The sequence below is a fragment of the Dermacentor andersoni genome, chromosome 1 (genome assembly GCF_023375885.2).
Source record: "Dermacentor andersoni chromosome 1, qqDerAnde1_hic_scaffold, whole genome shotgun sequence".
NCBI classification, from domain to species: Eukaryota; Metazoa; Arthropoda; class Arachnida; order Ixodida; family Ixodidae; genus Dermacentor; species Dermacentor andersoni.
The window spans coordinates 242,710,822-242,730,047 of NC_092814.1; the positions used below are offsets into that span (position 1 = coordinate 242,710,822).

A 19,226-nucleotide genomic window follows, 5' to 3' on the forward strand; every position below is an offset into this window, starting at 1 on the left:
AAGATTATTCCTTTCTGCGAATTCTACCAGCATCTCTCCTCTAGCGTTTCTAGAATCGACGCTGTAGTTTCCAATTGCTTGTTCACCAGCCTGCTTTTTCCCCACTTTCGCATTGAAGTCGCCCATTACTACAGTATACTGAGTTTGCACTTTTCTCATCGCTGATTCAACATCTTCATAAAACTGATCTACTTCCTTATCACACTGACTGGATGTTGGAGTGTAGGCTTGTACTACCTTTAATCTATACCTCTTATTAAGTTTGATTACGACTACAGCTACCCTCTCATTAATGCTGTAGAATTCTTGAATGTTGCCCGCTATATCCTTATGAATTAGGAATCCTACCCCGTATTGCTCTTTATCTGGCAGACCTCTATAGCAGAACATGGCCGTTATTCAGCAATGTATAAGCCTCCCCAGTCGTTGTACTCTCACTAAGGCCGATGATATCCCAAACAATGTCTGATAGTTCCTCAAAGCGTCCTGCTAAGCTAGCCTCACTCGAGAGGGTTCAGGTGTTAAACGTTGGAAGGGTCAGTTTCCATTGGCAGCCTTTCCGGACCCAGATATTCTTAGCACCCTCTGCTGCGTTACAGGTCTGACCGCCACCTTAGTCATGTGCTCTGCAGCTGCTGGGGACTGAGGGCCATGGGTTTTTTGAAGGAATCATTTGAGAGGTAGTGCCCGAATACTGCACCAGGGAGACCAATTCCTGTTCTGATGAGGGAGTGTCATTGTTGAAACTTAGTGGGCCTTCCCAGTTTGGTTGTACCTGGATTAGTATAGCCCCACTCGCTCTCAGCATCTTTTGCCAGTGTCAGGTGTCACTCCAAGCCTGCAGATGTAGTGCACTGGAGGAGGTGAATTTCAAGCTCACCATCGTCAATTAAAAACAAAAAAACTTATAGAAGGATTTGAACTGTTCTGGCTCAAATAAGAATATGAAATAGAGCAAACCTATTACTGGTAATATCTGCAATAAGCATCATACGAATTACTTTTGAGATACAAGCACTGACCCTGAACCTTATTGACTCTTTTAGTATGTTGTAGTTATCAGGGCAAGTTCTATGATAATGAACCCCTTTTATATTGAATGCTATCTGTGTCATGAAAGCAGTCAGCTTACAGCAAAACAAGTTGGTTTTAATGACAATGTCTAGCTTCTGGTTGCCTTCTATGGTACATGCTATACCATTCCACTCCTTCAACAGAAGAACTTAGAGAACCATACATTAATCCTAAAACTCCCATTCTGTGGCTTAACATTATCTTAAAACATGCTACCTGCTTCGAACTTGTCATTTGAATGTCATCTGAAGCAAAGCATAAAATTTTCTTACCATTTACATTTTTCGTTTATGCTTACTATTCACATATGCTGCCATATGAAATGACACCTCTTGCACAGACACTTACACTCATTCATTTGAGGTCAGCTTTGAATTTAAATGTTACTGTTTCATTGTGGGCTAGGCTGCAGCGGCACCGGCACCATGTTTAATCGCTGCTTGCTCTTCATGCAGTTCTTCGGCTTCCTTGCTGTACCCCCCCTTTGCGGTGTCACATGGCTTGGAACTGCTTCGTCTGACTTGGCTCCCTCGGCGGTCGAGCACGTGGACGTCATCGAGTGCTTGCCCAAGAACTGCGCTATCGCTACCATATGCGATTACCTCGGCGTGTCCCACTTCAAGCTACAGCATGCCAGTCACCCCGATGCCCTGTCCTTTGATCAGCCAATCATCGACAACTCTCGGTCTGTGACGTCAGCAGCCGACGGTATAAATGTCCAGCGCGTGGATCGTCTCTTCAGTGGGCTAGGCTGCAGCGGCACCGGCACCATGTTTAATCGCTGCTTGCTCTTCATGCAGTTCTTCGGCTTCCTTGCTGTACCCCCCCTTTGCGGTGTCACATGGCTTGGAACTGCTTCGTCTGACTTGGCTCCCTCGGCGGTCGAGCACGTGGACGTCATCGAGTGCTTGCCCAAGAACTGCGCTATCGCTACCATATGCGATTACCTCGGCGTGTCCCACTTCAAGCTACAGCATGCCAGTCACCCCGATGCCCTGTCCTTTGATCAGCCAATCATCGACAACTCTCGGTCTGTGACGTCAGCAGCCGACGGTATAAATGTCCAGCGCGTGGATCGTCTCTTCAGTGGGCTAGGCTGCAGCGGCACCGGCACCATGTTTAATCGCTGCTTGCTCTTCATGCAGTTCTTCGGCTTCCTTGCTGTACCCCCCCTTTGCGGTGTCACATGGCTTGGAACTGCTTCGTCTGACTTGGCTCCCTCGGCGGTCGAGCACGTGGACGTCATCGAGTGCTTGCCCAAGAACTGCGCTATCGCTACCATATGCGATTACCTCGGCGTGTCCCACTTCAAGCTACAGCATGCCAGTCACCCCGATGCCCTGTCCTTTGATCAGCCAATCATCGACAACTCTCGGTCTGTGACGTCAGCAGCCGACGGTATAAATGTCCAGCGCGTGGATCGTCTCTTCAGTGGGCTAGGCTGCAGCGGCACCGGCACCATGTTTAATCGCTGCTTGCTCTTCATGCAGTTCTTCGGCTTCCTTGCTGTACCCCCCCTTTGCGGTGTCACATGGCTTGGAACTGCTTCGTCTGACTTGGCTCCCTCGGCGGTAGAGCACGTGGACGTCATCGAGTGCTTGCCCAAGAACTGCGCTATCGCTACCATATGCGATTACCTCGGCGTGTCCCACTTCAAGCTACAGCATGCCAGTCACCCCGATGCCCTGTCCTTTGATCAGCCAATCATCGACAACTCTCGGTCTGTGACGTCAGCAGCCGACGGTATAAATGTCCAGCGCGTGGATCGTCTCTTCAGTGGGCTAGGCTGCAGCGGCACCGGCACCATGTTTAATCGCTGCTTGCTCTTCATGCAGTTCTTCGGCTTCCTTGCTGTACCCCCCCTTTGCGGTGTCACATGGCTTGGAACTGCTTCGTCTGACTTGGCTCCCTCGGCGGTCGAGCACGTGGACGTCATCGAGTGCTTGCCCAAGAACTGCGCTATCGCTACCATATGCGATTACCTCGGCGTGTCCCACTTCAAGCTACAGCATGCCAGTCACCCCGATGCCCTGTCCTTTGATCAGCCAATCATCGACAACTCTCGGTCTGTGACGTCAGCAGCCGACGGTATAAATGTCCAGCGCGTGGATCGTCTCTTCAGTGGGCTAGGCTGCAGCGGCACCGGCACCATGTTTAATCGCTGCTTGCTCTTCATGCAGTTCTTCGGCTTCCTTGCTGTACCCCCCCTTTGCGGTGTCACATGGCTTGGAACTGCTTCGTCTGACTTGGCTCCCTCGGCGGTCGAGCACGTGGACGTCATCGAGTGCTTGCCCAAGAACTGCGCTATCGCTACCATATGCGATTACCTCGGCGTGTCCCACTTCAAGCTACAGCATGCCAGTCACCCCGATGCCCTGTCCTTTGATCAGCCAATCATCGACAACTCTCGGTCTGTGACGTCAGCAGCCGACGGTATAAATGTCCAGCGCGTGGATCGTCTCTTCAGTGGGCTAGGCTGCAGCGGCACCGGCACCATGTTTAATCGCTGCTTGCTCTTCATGCAGTTCTTCGGCTTCCTTGCTGTACCCCCCCTTTGCGGTGTCACATGGCTTGGAACTGCTTCGTCTGACTTGGCTCCCTCGGCGGTCGAGCACGTGGACGTCATCGAGTGCTTGCCCAAGAACTGCGCTATCGCTACCATATGCGATTACCTCGGCGTGTCCCACTTCAAGCTACAGCATGCCAGTCACCCCGATGCCCTGTCCTTTGATCAGCCAATCATCGACAACTCTCGGTCTGTGACGTCAGCAGCCGACGGTATAAATGTCCAGCGCGTGGATCGTCTCTTCAGTGGGCTAGGCTGCAGCGGCACCGGCACCATGTTTAATCGCTGCTTGCTCTTCATGCAGGTATGTTACTATTCTGATGCCGAGTGTATCCGATCTGATGATCGCTTTCTGCTGCTGCTCCCTTGCCCACAACGTCTTGTATCTTGCTGTTCGCATGCATTGTATTGCGCAAGTTGTCTCCTATTAAGCGGAGATGTGGAAATCAACCCTGGCCCGGGCCCTCGGTCTAAGTCGAGGCGTGCATCCGGTTCTGCTCCCGATGAGAATGACGATGCTCGCCCTTCCTTTGATAGCCATGATAAAAACGACCCTTCGGTATCCGATATGTTCTCTAAATTATTGGAGGGGCAGACCCAGTTGGCACGAGATGTTGCGGAAATTAAGTCATTTCAACAGTCAGTTGCGCGTCGCTTTGATGTTTTAGAGTCACGTGTTCATGCACTAGAATCCACTCCTATGTCCAAAGACTCTAGTTTACTGCGTGATTTACGCGCTGAAATAAATGCCTTGACTACTAAGGTAACGGACTTGGTCTTAAAAAATGATAGCCTTGAAAACCATTCTCGTAGAAACAATCTGATAATACACGGTATTTCTGAAGTAATGGATGAAAACGCTACCACCCTGATGAGTGCAGTTTCATCTGTGTTTACTCAGCACCTGAATACTAGCTGCCCTCGTATTGAGCGCTGCCACAGGCTCGGTAGAGCACGCACTGGTTACATTCGTCCCGTCATTCTTAAACTTTCTAACTTCAGCGACAGAACCGAGGTTCTTAGGAACGCTTCAAAACTCAAGGGCTCAAATTTCGTGATTAAAGAAGACTTCTCTTCTAGGGTTCGGTTAATTCGGAAAAAAATCTGGGATGCATCAGCCTCTTTTCGGGACAGCGGTTCTGTTGTGAAGTTGAGATACGATCATGCTTTCATTAACAAGGTTCGTTATAACTGGGATGACAGTTCAAACTCATTAGTAATGGCACCCGCTCAACGTGTTTCTTCTGAGTCTGGCCATTTGACTTCCCTTCCATCCACTTCCTGAATTCGTCCTGGTCATTTTGAGAACCTTGTTGTCTTGAATATAAACGCTCGTAGTATTGTTAAAAAATTTCCTGATTTATTGTCCCTTATATCTATTCATTCCCCCCATGTTATCGGCATCACTGAGACTTGGCTGCACAATGGTATTTATGAATCTGAGTTCACTCCACCCGGTTTTGTTGCCGTGCGCTTAGACAGAGTTAGCGGTACTGGTGGTGGAGTGGCACTGCTTATCCGGTCGGATATACGATTCTCAGTCTTGCCTTCTCCTCCAGAAACAGAATCCGTGTGGTGTAAAATTTACCTTCACAATCGGCGTATTGTGATTAGTGTTATGTATCGTCCCCCCGGCTCTACTCTTGATGTTCTTCATGCTGTTTCAAACTTCATGAGTGAGATCAACATTGCTTCGTCGAATTTTATCTGTATGGGTGACTTCAACGCCCCTGGCATCCACTGGCCGTCATTGTCTGCAGTCGGTCGCGACACAGCTATTTGTAAAGAACTAATCAACATTTCCTTGTCCTTTGGTCTCACCCAGGTTGTTTCTAGCGCAACCAGATTAAATTCCGTCCTTGACTTAGTTTTTTTAAGCGCTAACCTAGCCGAACGTGACTTTTCTTGCGACGTAATCGATGGTATTTCAGACCATAGAGGCGTTTTAGTGTCACTCTCCTGTCCAATTTCTAAATCCCCCTACACGTTTACTAGTTTCCCTGATTTCACTCGTGCGGACGACAACTCCATTACTGATGCCTTATCTCATCATTTCGATACGTTTAGTGCACTTGCAGACAACCAGGACGTCAACTGCCTTGCTAATTACTTTGAGCGTCTTGTCAAATCATGTATCGAACGTTTTGTGCCCATTAAGACTAAGAAAAAAAATTCTGACATTCCTTGGATGACTCGCGATATCTTGCATTTGTCCCGTCGCGTTCGAAGGTTAAGGCGTTCCAGAAGAGGCACTGATCCCATGGCATTGGATAGGTTTCTTAAGGCAAAGAAAGAACTCAATCTTATGTTGCAAAATGCCAAGGATTTCTTTTTTCGCGTTCGCCTGCACAATTTGTTAAGGACTAACCCACGAAAATTTTGGTCTTCTATTTTACCTCGCGGTGCTTCATCCACTTCTTTCAGAATAGATAATGACGTCACCAACGACCCGGTGGTGATATCCGATGCTTTCAACAAGTATTTCCAATCCGTGTTTGTTTGCGATAACAACCTTATCCCGACACTTACCACTATAGTTTCTTCTGAAGCAATCACTGACGTTGAGATAAACTGCGAAGGCGTCCTCAACCTTATATTAAACCTGGATGTTAAGAAATGCACCGGTCCGGACGGGATACACAATGCGTTCCTTGTTCGTTATTCGTTGTGGTCATCAAAATATCTGTCAGTCATATTCAGAAAGTCCTTATCATCCTCTACTGTACCTTCTTCGTGGAAGTTAGCCAAAGTGCTCCCTCTTTATAAATCTGGAGATAAGCAGTGTTTGTCGAATTACAGACCAATTTCACTGACGTCACAGTCATGCAAAATGTTGGAACACATCATTCATAAGCACATCACGCTCTTTCTGGAATCAAATAATTTATTGTCTAACATGCAACATGGGTTTAGGCGCGGCTTTAGCACGTTAACGCAGCTAGTTGAGTTCACGCATGACATTTCATTTAACCTTGACGTAGGCAACCAGGTCGATGCAATTTTTATAGATTTCTCGAAGGCATTTGACACCGTTTTACATTCTAAACTTATTGCTAAACTTAATGCTGTACTGAATAATCCTCATTTGGTTAACTGGATTTTAAGCTTTCTCTCATTTCGCTCCCAGTTCGTCTCTTACAGTTCGACTGACTCCGCTACTGTTGATGTGACATCAGGCGTGCCCCAAGGCTCCGTCCTTGGGCCACTTCTTTTTTTATTATACATAAACGATTTGCCACTTCACTACTCTTCTAACATCCGTCTCTATGCTGATGACTGCGTTTTATATGAAGTGATTAAATCTTCTAATGATCATTATCGCCTTCAAGAGTCGTTTTCTAGGTTTTGCGATTGGTGTAACACTTGGCAAATGAACATTAATTTCAATAAAACCGTTCTGATGTCTTTCTGCAACAAATCTTCCCCCTCCCTTTTCAGTTACTCGTCCAATGGCCGTACAGTAGATAAGGTTTCCGAGTATAAGTATCTTGGTGTAATTTTTACGCATAACATGTCATGGTCCAAACACATTGACTACATATGCAGTAAAGCACTAAAAAAGTTAGGTTACTTGAGGCGAACGCTAACCCGATCTCCTAAAGACACAAAGTTACTAATGTATAAATCTCTAATCCGCCCTGTTCTTGATTATGCATCTGTAGTTTGGAGCCCGCATAAGCTGTTGGAGATTAATAAACTAGAGGCTATACAGAAAAAAGCTGTGCGTTTTATATGCCATCGTTACGATCGAGACTTTTCGCCCTCTTCAGCACTTTCTTCCCTGAACCTAAACACGCTCTCTTCTCGTCGCCGTATCGACTCATTAAAATTCTTGCACTCCATAGTCAATTCTTTAGTTAGGCTCTCAAATGATAATTACATTAACTTCACGCCGGGATCATCCACGAGAAGACATCATGACCTAAACTTGATACCCTACTACGCACGTACTAACATGTTCAAATTCAGCTTCTTTCCCCGCTCAATCGAAGACTGGAATTCATTACCTGGATCCATTCGCTCATGCTCATCCCAAATTTTTGCAACCGCCATCCCAGATGCATAATCATGGGTATAGGTATGGGCATAATCAGGCATGGGTATGCCTGGCAGCATTTGTATTTGTATAACTTGTGTATTCTTTCACCAGTGCTCTTTTGCAAAAGTGTTTACTTGTATTTCTGTGTATTTTCTTTTTTATCTGTGCTCTTTAAAAGTGTTCACTTGTGTATACCGCTGTATACTCCAATGCTTTTTTTTGTGCATTTTCTTAACCCACTCCTGCTATAGCGCAAATTGCGCTGCAGTATGTATAAATAAAAAATAAATAAATAAATAAATAAAATACAAAGTTCTATATGTGTAAAATAAGCCTGGACTGACAGTATACAGCATGTGTCATGGTAAGTTTCCCACCTGTTGTTAGCCTAACGTTACAGTCGAGCCTCGTAATAATGAAACGGTATATAATGGTAATGGATGTAACAAAGTGAAATTCTCCTTGAAATACCCATAGAGAGTCATAGTGCAGTACATGCAATAATGAATGTAACAAGTAATGGATATAACAAACTAATTCTCACAAGGTGGACTTCCTTGATTTCAGTCTCCCATTCTTGAAGATCTGTGTCGATGGCAGAGTCTCTGCTATGATTATTGCCTACTGAATTGAGCTGCTTCATTCTTGATTCCTTCTCCAGCTGTGCTTCGATTTTTTCCCTGATAAGCAGGAAAAGAGACATACATGAAAAGAAATAACAAGAAATTAGGCATACTACAAAGCATAATATTCAGTCACTTTGCCAACTAACAAAGAGGTGCCCAATATTCTTGCACAGACGAACAGGCATCCTCTGGTTCTCTACAGCAAAATCTATACATTTGTCCTTAAAATTTCATCTGAGGCATCACCGAAAATTTTTACAACACACTAAAGAAGCAGAGACAAATTCGTAACTTAATTCACATTTCCTTCTGGTGCAATTAATTTTTGAAAAATGATTAAAAAATTACACAAATTTATGCATCAACTCATGTTCATAATGCAAAGTCATCTACTGTCAATGCTGGCAATAAACCACCAGAGTCAATGCAAACCAAATATGCTCGTATCAATGTGACAAGGGTGGCAACATGCTAATGCTTGTATATGCAATACTGCATTACAACAGAAGGTGACAGAAGCTTGTTTGCTGGTGCGGAAAAAAAAAAAGCAAGAAAGAAAGAAAAAATGTTGCACTTGAGCTGTGTGCATATAAAATGAAGAACCAAGCCTAACATGGCTAAACACTTTTGGCCACTCAGGGATGTAGATTAAGAAACTAATGCTTTGACAGCTATTACAACTCGGATAATCACAAGGGAAATATTTGTACAAATGGGTTACTCTGATAAATTTCACTCCTGCTTTGCAACATGGACACAATTCAAATGTAAGAAATTCATTAGTCATATCTGTGAAAGCTAGATGTACAATCGAACCTACTTACAACAATATTCAAGTGACACAAAAATTTCACTGTTATAACCAATAATTGTTATAACCGGGTCGCATGAAAAAAAAAAATTCAAAATGGGGGATGGCGCAGCAGCTCTGAGAAAACTATAATGGTGGGAGGCGAGTTCTCCGCGCCACCTTCCTCTATCCGACTTCAGATTGTGTTGAATCGTTTAACTGTTTGACTCTGCTTCCTGGGCGCTCCGATCCCGTGTTGTTAACAAGCCACAGCTGTCGGCGTTCAAGAATGGCACTGCTATAACAACTGAAAAGAAAGGTAACGGGCAGCAAGAAACATGTGAGCTACACCGAGGCATCGCTTTGGTGGCCCCAAAAGGTGCCTTTTAAAAAATGCACGAAGGTTGCCGTGGCAGCACCTCAGCTTGATAAATCTAAAAGAAACGCTGGAGCAAGATCGCTACAAGCATCTCACCACGTGCTTCCCACTGGCTTGCACGAGAAAACCGCATGCCCGTCAGCCTTGCTTGCTTTACGCGAAGATTGCCGACATCTTTATCCAAGGCATCCAGGTGCTCCACATAATGAAGCAGAAGGTCCCTCGCAAAAGCAAGCCCATAAGGGACTGAATCGTCTACAGGAACTCCCGCGGGGACAATGTTTAGGAAGTCTGCCCTACCGCACCAGCGCTGCCATCGTGGCCGTCACTGTCACTATCCAATGCAAGCACGTTTGTGACAATCGCCTCATCAGTTAGAAGCACTTTGTTTCAAAATCTATAGCAGTACGCTTTCTTTGCACTGGCAACGTCGTGCATTGCCGATGACCAGCAGACGGATCAGCCATTCTCGGTTTCAGCGGCAAGTCGAGCAATGCTAAGAAACAATGTGGCCAGGAACGACTTCAACGCAACGAACAAAGAAAAGCACAAGCGACTTAATCCGTTAGCAGAATTGTACAGAATGAGGGCCATAGAATAAAGAACCAACTGTGAGGGCCGTGCACGCAATTTGGGAGCAGCGCCGCAATGCTGGCAGCATTGTTAGCACAGTTGGCGCGGTCCATTCGTTTTATGGAGGGTGGCACGGCACAGGGCTATGGGCGCAGCCCATTCGTGTTTGGAGGGGTGGAAGGGCGACGGGAGAGATGTGCACGAGGCTTGTGTGCATCTCTCATAGAGAGAAGCGCTGCGGCAGTTAGGGTGGCGGGCAATCGTGCAGCAACTCACATTTCACTTTTTCTTTTTTCAAGGATTTCGCATTCCATTACCTTTTGGCATGGACACCCAGCAGCAGGACTTCATCGTTATAACCGATAATGCGACAAGTGGGTTATTTCCCCATAGAAAGGATACAAAAGTTGACGGTGCAGTAGCTTTTCATCATTATAATCAGCATATTGTTAAAACCGGTATCGTTATAAGTGGATTCCACACACATGGAATTGGGTACAATATGCTGTAATAATTAATTTCTTATAAAATCCTCTCCTTTATCATGTTTTTTTCAGTTAGTAGGTATTCATCGACTTTCAAGTCAACCATTTCATATCGGCTGCTTCCGGTGGTGATCTACCAGCCCCCAGGTTTTCTCATCATCATCAGCAGCAGCAGCAGCAGCAGCAGCAGCAGCAGCAGCAGCCTGTTTTATGTCCACTGCAGGACGAAGGCCTCTCCCTGCGATCTCCAATTACCCCTGTCCTGCGCCAACTAATTCCAATTAGCACCAGCACATTTCCTAATTTAATCGCACCACCTAGTCTTCTGCCTTCTTGCTGCGCTTCCCTTCTCTTGGTGCCCATTCTGCAGCCCTGGGTACTGTTATCTAACATCTAACCGTTATCTGGGTTATCTAACCTGCGCATTACATGACCTGCCCAGCGCCATTTTTTTTTCTCTTAATGTCAATTAGAATATCGGCTATACCCGTTTGCTCTCTGATCCAAACCGCTCTCTTTCTGTCTTTCAACGTTATGCCTAGCACTCTTCGTTCCATCGCTCTTTGTGCGGTCCTTAACTCGTTTTCAAGCTTATTTGTCAGTCTCCAAGTCTCTGCCCCAGGTTTTCTAAACAGACCTATCACTGCATCAGACCGACTCGGTCATTATTTAGGATGACATAATAAGATTTCGAAAGCTTTACAATGAGGCCCTTCAGAAAATAAGTACTAGTACAGTTAAACCTAGATATAGAAGTCTGTAAAATCAGCAGTTTGCTCCATTATACTGAAATTTCGTTATGTTGAAATTCGAACTTTTTTGCACATAAGTACAGTTGCGATGGATTTTTCTTACATGGAAGGAGCCAGCAAAATTTTCTGAATTATCAAGAAAGCGAAAAAAAGCAAATGTGAATGTGAAAAAAAAATTCATTTGTTGAATTTGAGTCGGTGGCTAACGATACGGCTTCATATCTTCCCGTCAGCGGTACGAAGTGAAGCCAGGCATGCTTTCCCGTCCACTCCGCCCACGTGGAGTGGACATAAAATCATCTGGCCATAAAACTTCCCAGAAAGTTTCATATAGGGACAGAAGGTGGCACCAGAGGCACTGGCGTAAGTAGAAGGTGAACAATCTCCCACACCATATGGCCGGGCTGCGCAATTATGCAAATCTTACACAAGGGAAAGCACCTCTCCCACATTTATTTCAGCATGTTTGTAGAGTGAACATGCAATGCGAACTTTTGGCAAATTAATTTAATGTATGATGTGTTTGTGTTATAAGTATAAACAGCACCGTTCTATGATTGATGTGCCCCCCTGCCCCCAGTAGCCTTCCTTATACAAACAGTTTCGTTTGGCTGTCTCTATTTTCGCTTTGTCTAGTTAATTGGACATGTCCGTTATACTTGATCAGCTAGTTCACTGTAGTAGTTAATAGTTGATTGGTGGGTAAGTTAATAATATTTGCTTAGATATTATAGTTAGGTTATTAGTGAATAATTGTTGTTTCAGTTAGATAACTTAATCAGTTGGTTAGCTTTGTTAGTTTGACTAATTAACCCTTTCGCTGTCACCGACGTACCGGTACGTCATCGCGCTTCCCCCCCACGGTGTCACTGACGTACCGGTACGTTCTCTATCGTGTGTTCAAAATTTCGCGCCTGAGCGCAAAGCAGGCGCTCCTGGATTGGCCATGCCATCTGTTGACTCTTTCTACAAGTTCGTATATTCGCTCCGACCTGTGTTAGTCCATGTATTGAAGAGTACGGTGCGACTGCCACTCCCCACTTTCTCCTTGCTCAGTGGCGCGGTGGCTCCGCGTTCGCTGGATCATGCGTCGTGCACGTGTGGTTATGGGTTCAAGGGTTGTTCTGTAATCTCCGCTGGTTTGAAGGTTTTTATTTTTTTTCTGTTGGTGTGCCTGCTACGGCGCGTCAAGTTCAGGCGCACGTGCCGTTGCCTCTCCAAGAAGGGTGACTCGATTGCTGCTTTCGCTCTCTCGCCGCACCCTCGCTTCCGACTTGCAGCAGTAAACGTAAAGCCCTTCTAACTTTGTTTAGCCTTTTTCCATCTCCCTCTGTCTTCTTGATCACGCAACGTCACATTTCTCTCCGTTGCGCGGGCGACTGAAAGCGCATCCTCCCTGCGCGCGGTTACTTTCGGATGGCTCGGCGCGCGGGACCTTCGTCTGCTCATGGGAGCGGTGGCTGAATTCCGATTCAGAATACGAGCCGAGCTCGGATTCGGACTCGGACAAAGTCGCATGAGAGGAAGAGGGTTCCGCATCGTCAGATTCGGATGTTGAACGGATTTTATAGTCAGGCTGATGATGATGATGATGTTTACTAACAACAGCTGCAGAACAGTGAAATGTGCATATTGCATTGACTATGTTATTTGTATACCAATCATAATCAAAAATAAATTGCTATGTTCATTCCCTGTTATGCTCGTTCCCTGAAACCAAGCCGACACTGGGGGTGCGTCACGGCCAGAAACGTCCGACAGCGAAAGGGTTAAGTATGTTAGTTGCCTTATTTATTTAGTAAGCTTAGTTGGTGTACTAGTCATTATTATGTCATTAGTTTGTTGGTTGAGTTGGCTTTGTTACTGTAGTTTGTTAGATTATTATTCTTGAGTATAGTTAATGCAATTGTTAGGTAATTAAAATAGGTCACTTAGTTATTAGTTTGATAATTAGTTGAGTAATTACCTATATGGTTGGTTTGTTAATGAGCTGGTTAGTTTTGTTATTTTGGTAATTAGTTTAGTAATAAGCAGTGACAGTTTAGTAATTTGGTAATTGTTCAGTAATTAGTAATTAATTTAGTAATAAGCTGGTTAGCATTGTTAGTTTCAACACAGGTTATTTTTCGCGCAATTACATAAAAGTGCGATGTGAACTTGCTCTGTAGTCAGTTTCTAATGGTGGAGTAGTGCATGTGTACAATTTGAATTGTGATTAAGCCGCTGTTGCAAACGCAGTTGAACCTGGAAATGAAACAAGGCATTGTGGTTGTTTCGAAATTGTTCGCGTTTTTAAAGACTTTGAACACAGTACAGAAACAGGGCGCCGATTTCCACGTTGTGTTAATAACATTCACACGCCAATACCAGCAGTCAACTCTTGCGCATTAGAAAGTGTACGCAAAGAACGCCTGTGCCGTCCGTTCAGCGTCTGTTCCAATCCACCTTCTACTTGCGCCAGCACCACAGTCCGTCCACTGCGGCCACTATATGAACCTTTCCCATAGCATTACGCGGAAGTTTCATGACCAGTTGAAAAGTATTGAAGGACCCTGATGACAACTGTCACCCACAGTGGGACAACACCATCATGAAAGCGCCGGTAGCGGAGATCAAATGCTTTGTCTGCTTCTCGTTTGCTTTAATGCGTCTCCAGAACTTCGAGATTACGCCACCTCCAGTACTAAATGCACAGGCAGACAGTGCGCATGATGCCACCCCATCTTGAGATGCCCACTCTCTCAAGATGTGGTAGTTTACCTCTACAGTAGGGCGCGCAGGCTGGGTATGCGCTCAGCTGCGTTGAAAGCCATGCGAAGCCACAGCTGCGCTAGAAAAGTACACGCATGGCAAAGCACAAGAAGGGGCTGTGTTCAACAAAATAAAAAAAGACCCAGCTCACTTGAGCTCCTTGAGTTCCTTGGATGCTTCATTGCGCTGTCGCTTGATGTCATCCGAGTCCCTGAGAGCTTCGGCTAAGTCGCTAACAGCCCTGTCCCGCTCGCGCCGCAGCTTGTCACACAGGCTGCGGATACTCTCGCGCTCTAGGACTATTTTGTCTCGCTCACTGAAAGCCCAATCTCGACGTCGTTTGCACACTTCTGCCTCCTGCTGTGCCTCTGCACAAGAAAGACATTTTCGAAATTAGGCAATATCTGTATGCATTCTATACACTATAAACAAGGGAGAACAATAAGGCGATGATTTAAATTGATTGACAGTGGGTGAACAAGGAAGCACCTCAGTCTATAGCTAATGTTTGGACAAGTCTCCTTGTAGAAATTTTAGTAGAACTTGTTTTTGCCTACTGTTAACCAATTTTACACATTACAAGCACTTGATGCCTGCCAAAGCTTATGACGCTGCCATCTTAACATTCAAAAACAATTATGTCACTGTCACAAGCCTAAAAATGTTTCAAACTTGATGCAAACTCAGTAAAAGAAAGAAAGAGGCTAAGCAGCTTCCATGAGACAAAAAATGCCATTCAATACTGTAGAAACACATGCAACAGTTATAGTCTTGCAATAGCTGCACATCTAACCAGACAAGCTCCCAAGGAGGCCTTTGTAGATGTTACCCATCTAAAATACCCACTCCTAGCTCAGGAAGCTAAGAATCACTACTTTCTTTAAAGGAAGCAAAGAATCTGCCATGTGACTTTGAGTCAGAGCCATAATCATATACATTGGTGTGCTGTGCATTTGCATCAGTGCACCTTTGCTTGTGCAGTTAACATCAGCCAACAAGAGTTTACAATAAATACATTCACTTTTGTGCAGAAACATTGAGTTCTAAAAAAAATAGAAAAAAGAAATTAAGTCTTTTATTATGTTAGCTGCACCATCGTGTCGCGGCATAACATTTTTTGAAAAGATGCACTAAGGCACTAAAATGCACTACTAATGCACTAAAAGATTCACTAAAGTTGTGATATGAAGCCCTTAAGGCGGTGCAGAAACATTGAGTTCTAAAAAAAAATAGAAAAAAGAAATTAAGTCTTTTATTATGTTAGCTGCACCATCGTGTCGCGGCATAACATTTTTTGAAAAGATGCAGCAACTCAATGGGTAGCATTAGTTCTATAAATGCTCACCAGCCAGCTCTACTTGCAGACGTTCCATGTTCCGGCGAAGATTTTCCATTTCTTGATTGGTTTGCTCAGCATCTGCTAAGGAGGATGGCAATGAGTCCTTGCGTACTACCTCTGCCCGGCTGGCATCTTCTGGACCTGACTGTTGGTTGCACTCTGCTTGCTTCTCCCGTAGATCGCTCAGCTCTTTGAGTGCACGATCCCTATCTTGAAGGGCAGAAGCTATCTCTCGCTTTAGGCCTTCCATCTGGCATAAAAAAGTTAAGCACAACTGAGTAACAGAAACTTTGCAATCAGCCCACTGAAATCACATAAAGAATGCCACATTCACTAAAGTTGTGATATGAAGCCCTTAAGGCGGTGCATGCATAATTGCATATGCCATGATAACACCTCAACATTGAAATTATTTTTAAAAAGATATTTTATAGTGGTCAAACAAGGGTCGTCTCTGAGGCCAACGTTTCGACAAGGGGACAACTTTCTTCGTCCCTGACAAAGATAAGTCCCCTAGTCGAAATGTTGGCACAACTGTTGATAACTTCCAAGTTTCCATGTTCCTGTGAACCTCTGTCTTGTTTGAATTAATGAAAATAATGGCCTTCAAAATGTGTTGCATACATTTAAAACATTTCTGATTGGACCTAATATGCAAAATTGATTAATATGTAAAAGGTGTGCAAAAAGAAAAAGTTACCTGGGAATTTAATTACAGCACCAGTATATGGTAATGTACTGGCTTCTTTCTGTATATGTATATATGTAATTATGTATATCAGGCAAACTTTCCAAGTGACTAACCCCCATATTCAGAAATGCATCTTAACTTGAAGCCCATGCTTGACTTGATTGAAATGACGCCTGTCATGAACGCATCAAAAGAAACTCAATGAGCGTCTTGGGCACGTTCACACCAGGTGTCATCTATATCAAGTCAAGCATGAGCTTAAAGTTAAGATGCACTTCTGAATATGGGGGTAAGTGTTTTTCAAGTATATGTCACATGAAGTAGCTTACTATGTTTCTGTACATGGATTATTTTTTAGAGTTGAGGTGTGGAACCCACATCTGTGGATGCAATAAAACTGCCTGAAAAATTAAAATCTGTTCTACTGCTTTATGTTTTCACTACTGCCAAACATACAAGAAATGTACTAAAACAAAATTTTCAACAGAGAGAAATAACTGGCATCAGAAAAGGTTGACCATCTCCTTATAGTAGACAAGCCCTACACTCTCTCCTCCACCAACACAATCACAACAATGATTGCATACAGATTTCAGGAAGTCATTCTCTGCGTACGGCTTCAGGGTCCGGATGTAGTGTGGTGAAATATGCTTGGAAGAGGCGTGTCCTCCAGAGAGACAAAATATGGAGCACTAGAGTAGTTTTTCTACATAGCTTGCATGAAGTGCATGTAAAGGACAGGAAAATGCCTGAAGAGCTGTAATGCCTCTGCCAGAAGCCATACACTCCTTCTTTGCTCAGTGATGACACTATTTAGCCCTCCGAGTGCACTGGCTTCACCACACTACTTCTTGCTTTATAGAATAGTGTCTGTTATCATAGCACAATAAGCACTCCTCTATACACCACATTGTGGTAGCCAATCACCAACAGCATGTGTTGAAACAGCTATACTTGCACAGTGAAACTGCATAGACATGTACAGTGGAATCTCGATGATACGATCACGGCTAATACGAATTTCCGGATGATACGAATTTTTCTGTGGTCCCGGCAGAGTCCCATTACTTTGCAACGTGCTAGAGAATGGTTGTTACGAATCAATTTTCGACCTGCGTCGGTTGATACGAAAATTACCGAAGACACTTTGGAAATTCTAAAGTGTGCTTGGCAAAAGCCAGACGCTGTTGCCGTCTGCGCTCCGCTTCCCTGGCTTTGCTTTTCGGTGACATGGCCAGTCACTGCTGCCATGTGCGCTCCGATTCATTTGCTTTCGTGTTCGGCGATATCGCCTGTCGCTGCTGCCACTTTCGTTCTGCTTACCTGCCTTCAGTACCCAGCAATCTAATCAGTCGCTGTTGGCGTTTCCGTTCTGCCTCCCTTGGTTTCGCATCTGGTGACATGTTCAGTCGTCGCATGCGCATTCGCTCCTTTTTCTTCTGGCGTTTGGTGTTGGGGGAATCCGGCGTCCACTGCCGCTTCTCCGAATTGCTTGGCGCGGAATCACTGGGCCGCTTCGGAGTCATGCGTCTCACTCACTCTACTGCAACTAGACGTCTCGCGAAGGAGCGGAGGTGCAGCTGTCACCGCCGACACGCGCGCTCTCGTTCTACAGCTATTGTGTGACGTCACGGTTGCTATGCGCAGCTGCGCCCCCACCGGCACGCCGGTTGCTAAGGAAGGGAGGAGGTTGCGCCGCTGCGCAGAGGAGAGGCCACAGTTCACATGATTCCAGTGCACGGACGGATGCGACCACGCACAGTCACGCCATTTCTCCCTTTCTCTTTTGGTACGGAGGCGCGGACGCGGCGCCGGACAGCGCGGAGGCCGCGACCGGGCGCGAAGAGTTTGAAGCGGTGGCGCTTTTGTTGCTTTTGTGCTTTTCCTCCTTTTCTGCGTGCCATCAGAACAAGTGGCTGCTGTGCTTCGGGCCGCATTCTTTGTGTTAGACGTGGGCGACGGCGAAGGACCACCACCGGCGAAACAAAGCACGCGCTCGAAGTTCTGAGGCTTGCTACGGCCACGGATGAAATCAGCGACGACACGTGCACGCGTTTTTATGGATTTGAACAAAGTCTGCTAAGTGACCTGACAAAGAAGCAGAAGGACATTAGAGACTTTTTCTTCAAGAAATAAATGCTTTTTACGTACGTGTGCCTGAGTGAGTTCACCTCTGACTCTTTAACTTAGCTAGTTTTAATTGTGTTTCGATGATACGAATTTCGGCTAATACGAATATTTTTCGTGACCCCGTGAGATTTGTATCATCGAGATTTCACTGTATTGCTGTAGTGGACCAGGATGTCGGACCAACAGTCTATAGATTTGACATCTTTGCGTAGTAGGACTCATTCCCATCATCGTTAGCATTTCTTTGTCGCTATAGCTAAGCTCACTTTGTGAACCCACACCAGCTGCCCTTGAGAGGTTCACATTGCCACTGAACTTGGATACCTGGGTGAAGTGTAAAATTGGGAAAGCGGAAATCTCACAATATACAGTAGAAAGAACGTTGCTCATAGGTTATGGAAAAAAAGTGCAACAAGAATCTTACTAACAGGGAAAGCGTATGATCTGAAATCACTAAAAATTTGACAGACTCAACTGTAGTAGACATCTACACAATGCAAAGCATTGCTCTAATCGAATTGTTGCAACAAGAGACACAAAGAGCACCAAGCTGAAAGGGCCCGAGCGGCCCGAGACACGCATTGTCACTTTCGTTACTTCAGCAGGCTTATGCTAGCGCTCCATGAATTCAGTCAGGGTAAGCAGCTTCATTGGGCAGTACATTTTGGCAGGAAGTTTCGACATGTCCACTTGGCGAGAATCATTGCTGCACGAGATGAGACGCCGTGCGTGGAGCTGGAGCCCTATAACGTAAAACTATTCCAATACGTTTTTATTCCAATCTCCTGACGTCAAATTTGCGAAACCGCCGACGCTAGCATCAGGCGGTGACCCGCAGGGTTGTCTGAACAGTCCAATCAAATGCTCTCCTCGTTTACAGGAGGTCACTTTTGTTTGCTTTAAAAATGAATAACATTGCCTACACTGAGCAGCTTGTCTTATCTAATTGGCTGACAAGAGGCGAGGAGCACGCTCAAGTGGAGAGGGATTCGATGGGGCTGAGCCAGTGCACCGAAAATCAATAACCAGAT

General features: G+C 45.2%; 2 protein-coding genes across 4 annotated transcripts in view; one reads left to right on the forward strand and one right to left on the reverse strand.

Moving 5' to 3' along the window:
- Dlg5 (MAGUK family member discs large 5) overlaps positions 1–19,226 on the reverse strand; it is a 160,730-nt gene that overhangs the window by 114,983 nt on the left and 26,521 nt on the right. For all 3 annotated transcript variants that reach the window (XM_050196189.3, XM_050196188.3, XM_072290144.1), the window contains 3 exons: positions 15,381–15,624; positions 14,187–14,403; positions 8,224–8,359 (listed from right to left, as the gene is read on the reverse strand). In XM_050196189.3, coding sequence (XP_050052146.1) covers positions 8,224–8,359; positions 14,187–14,403; positions 15,381–15,624 — 597 coding nt within the window. The remainder of the gene's footprint in view (positions 1–8,223; positions 8,360–14,186; positions 14,404–15,380; positions 15,625–19,226) is intronic.
- On the forward strand, positions 1,477–2,638 carry LOC129381072 (uncharacterized). The gene is made up of 2 exons (XM_072290146.1): positions 1,477–2,472; positions 2,565–2,638. The coding sequence occupies exons 1-2, from the start codon at positions 1,500–1,502 to the stop codon at positions 2,627–2,629; spliced, it is 1,038 nt and encodes a 345-aa protein (XP_072146247.1). The 5' UTR covers positions 1,477–1,499; the 3' UTR covers positions 2,630–2,638.

Excerpts from the sequence above, each read along its gene's own strand:
- LOC129381072 (XM_072290146.1), top strand. The coding sequence starts at position 1,500 with ATGTTTAATCGCTGCTTGCTCTTCATGCAGTTCTTCGGCTTCCTTGCT. Across the intron at positions 2,473-2,564 it reads TGTGACGTCAGCAGCCGACG|TTCTTCGGCTTCCTTGCTGT; the intron begins GTATAAATGTCC and ends CTCTTCATGCAG.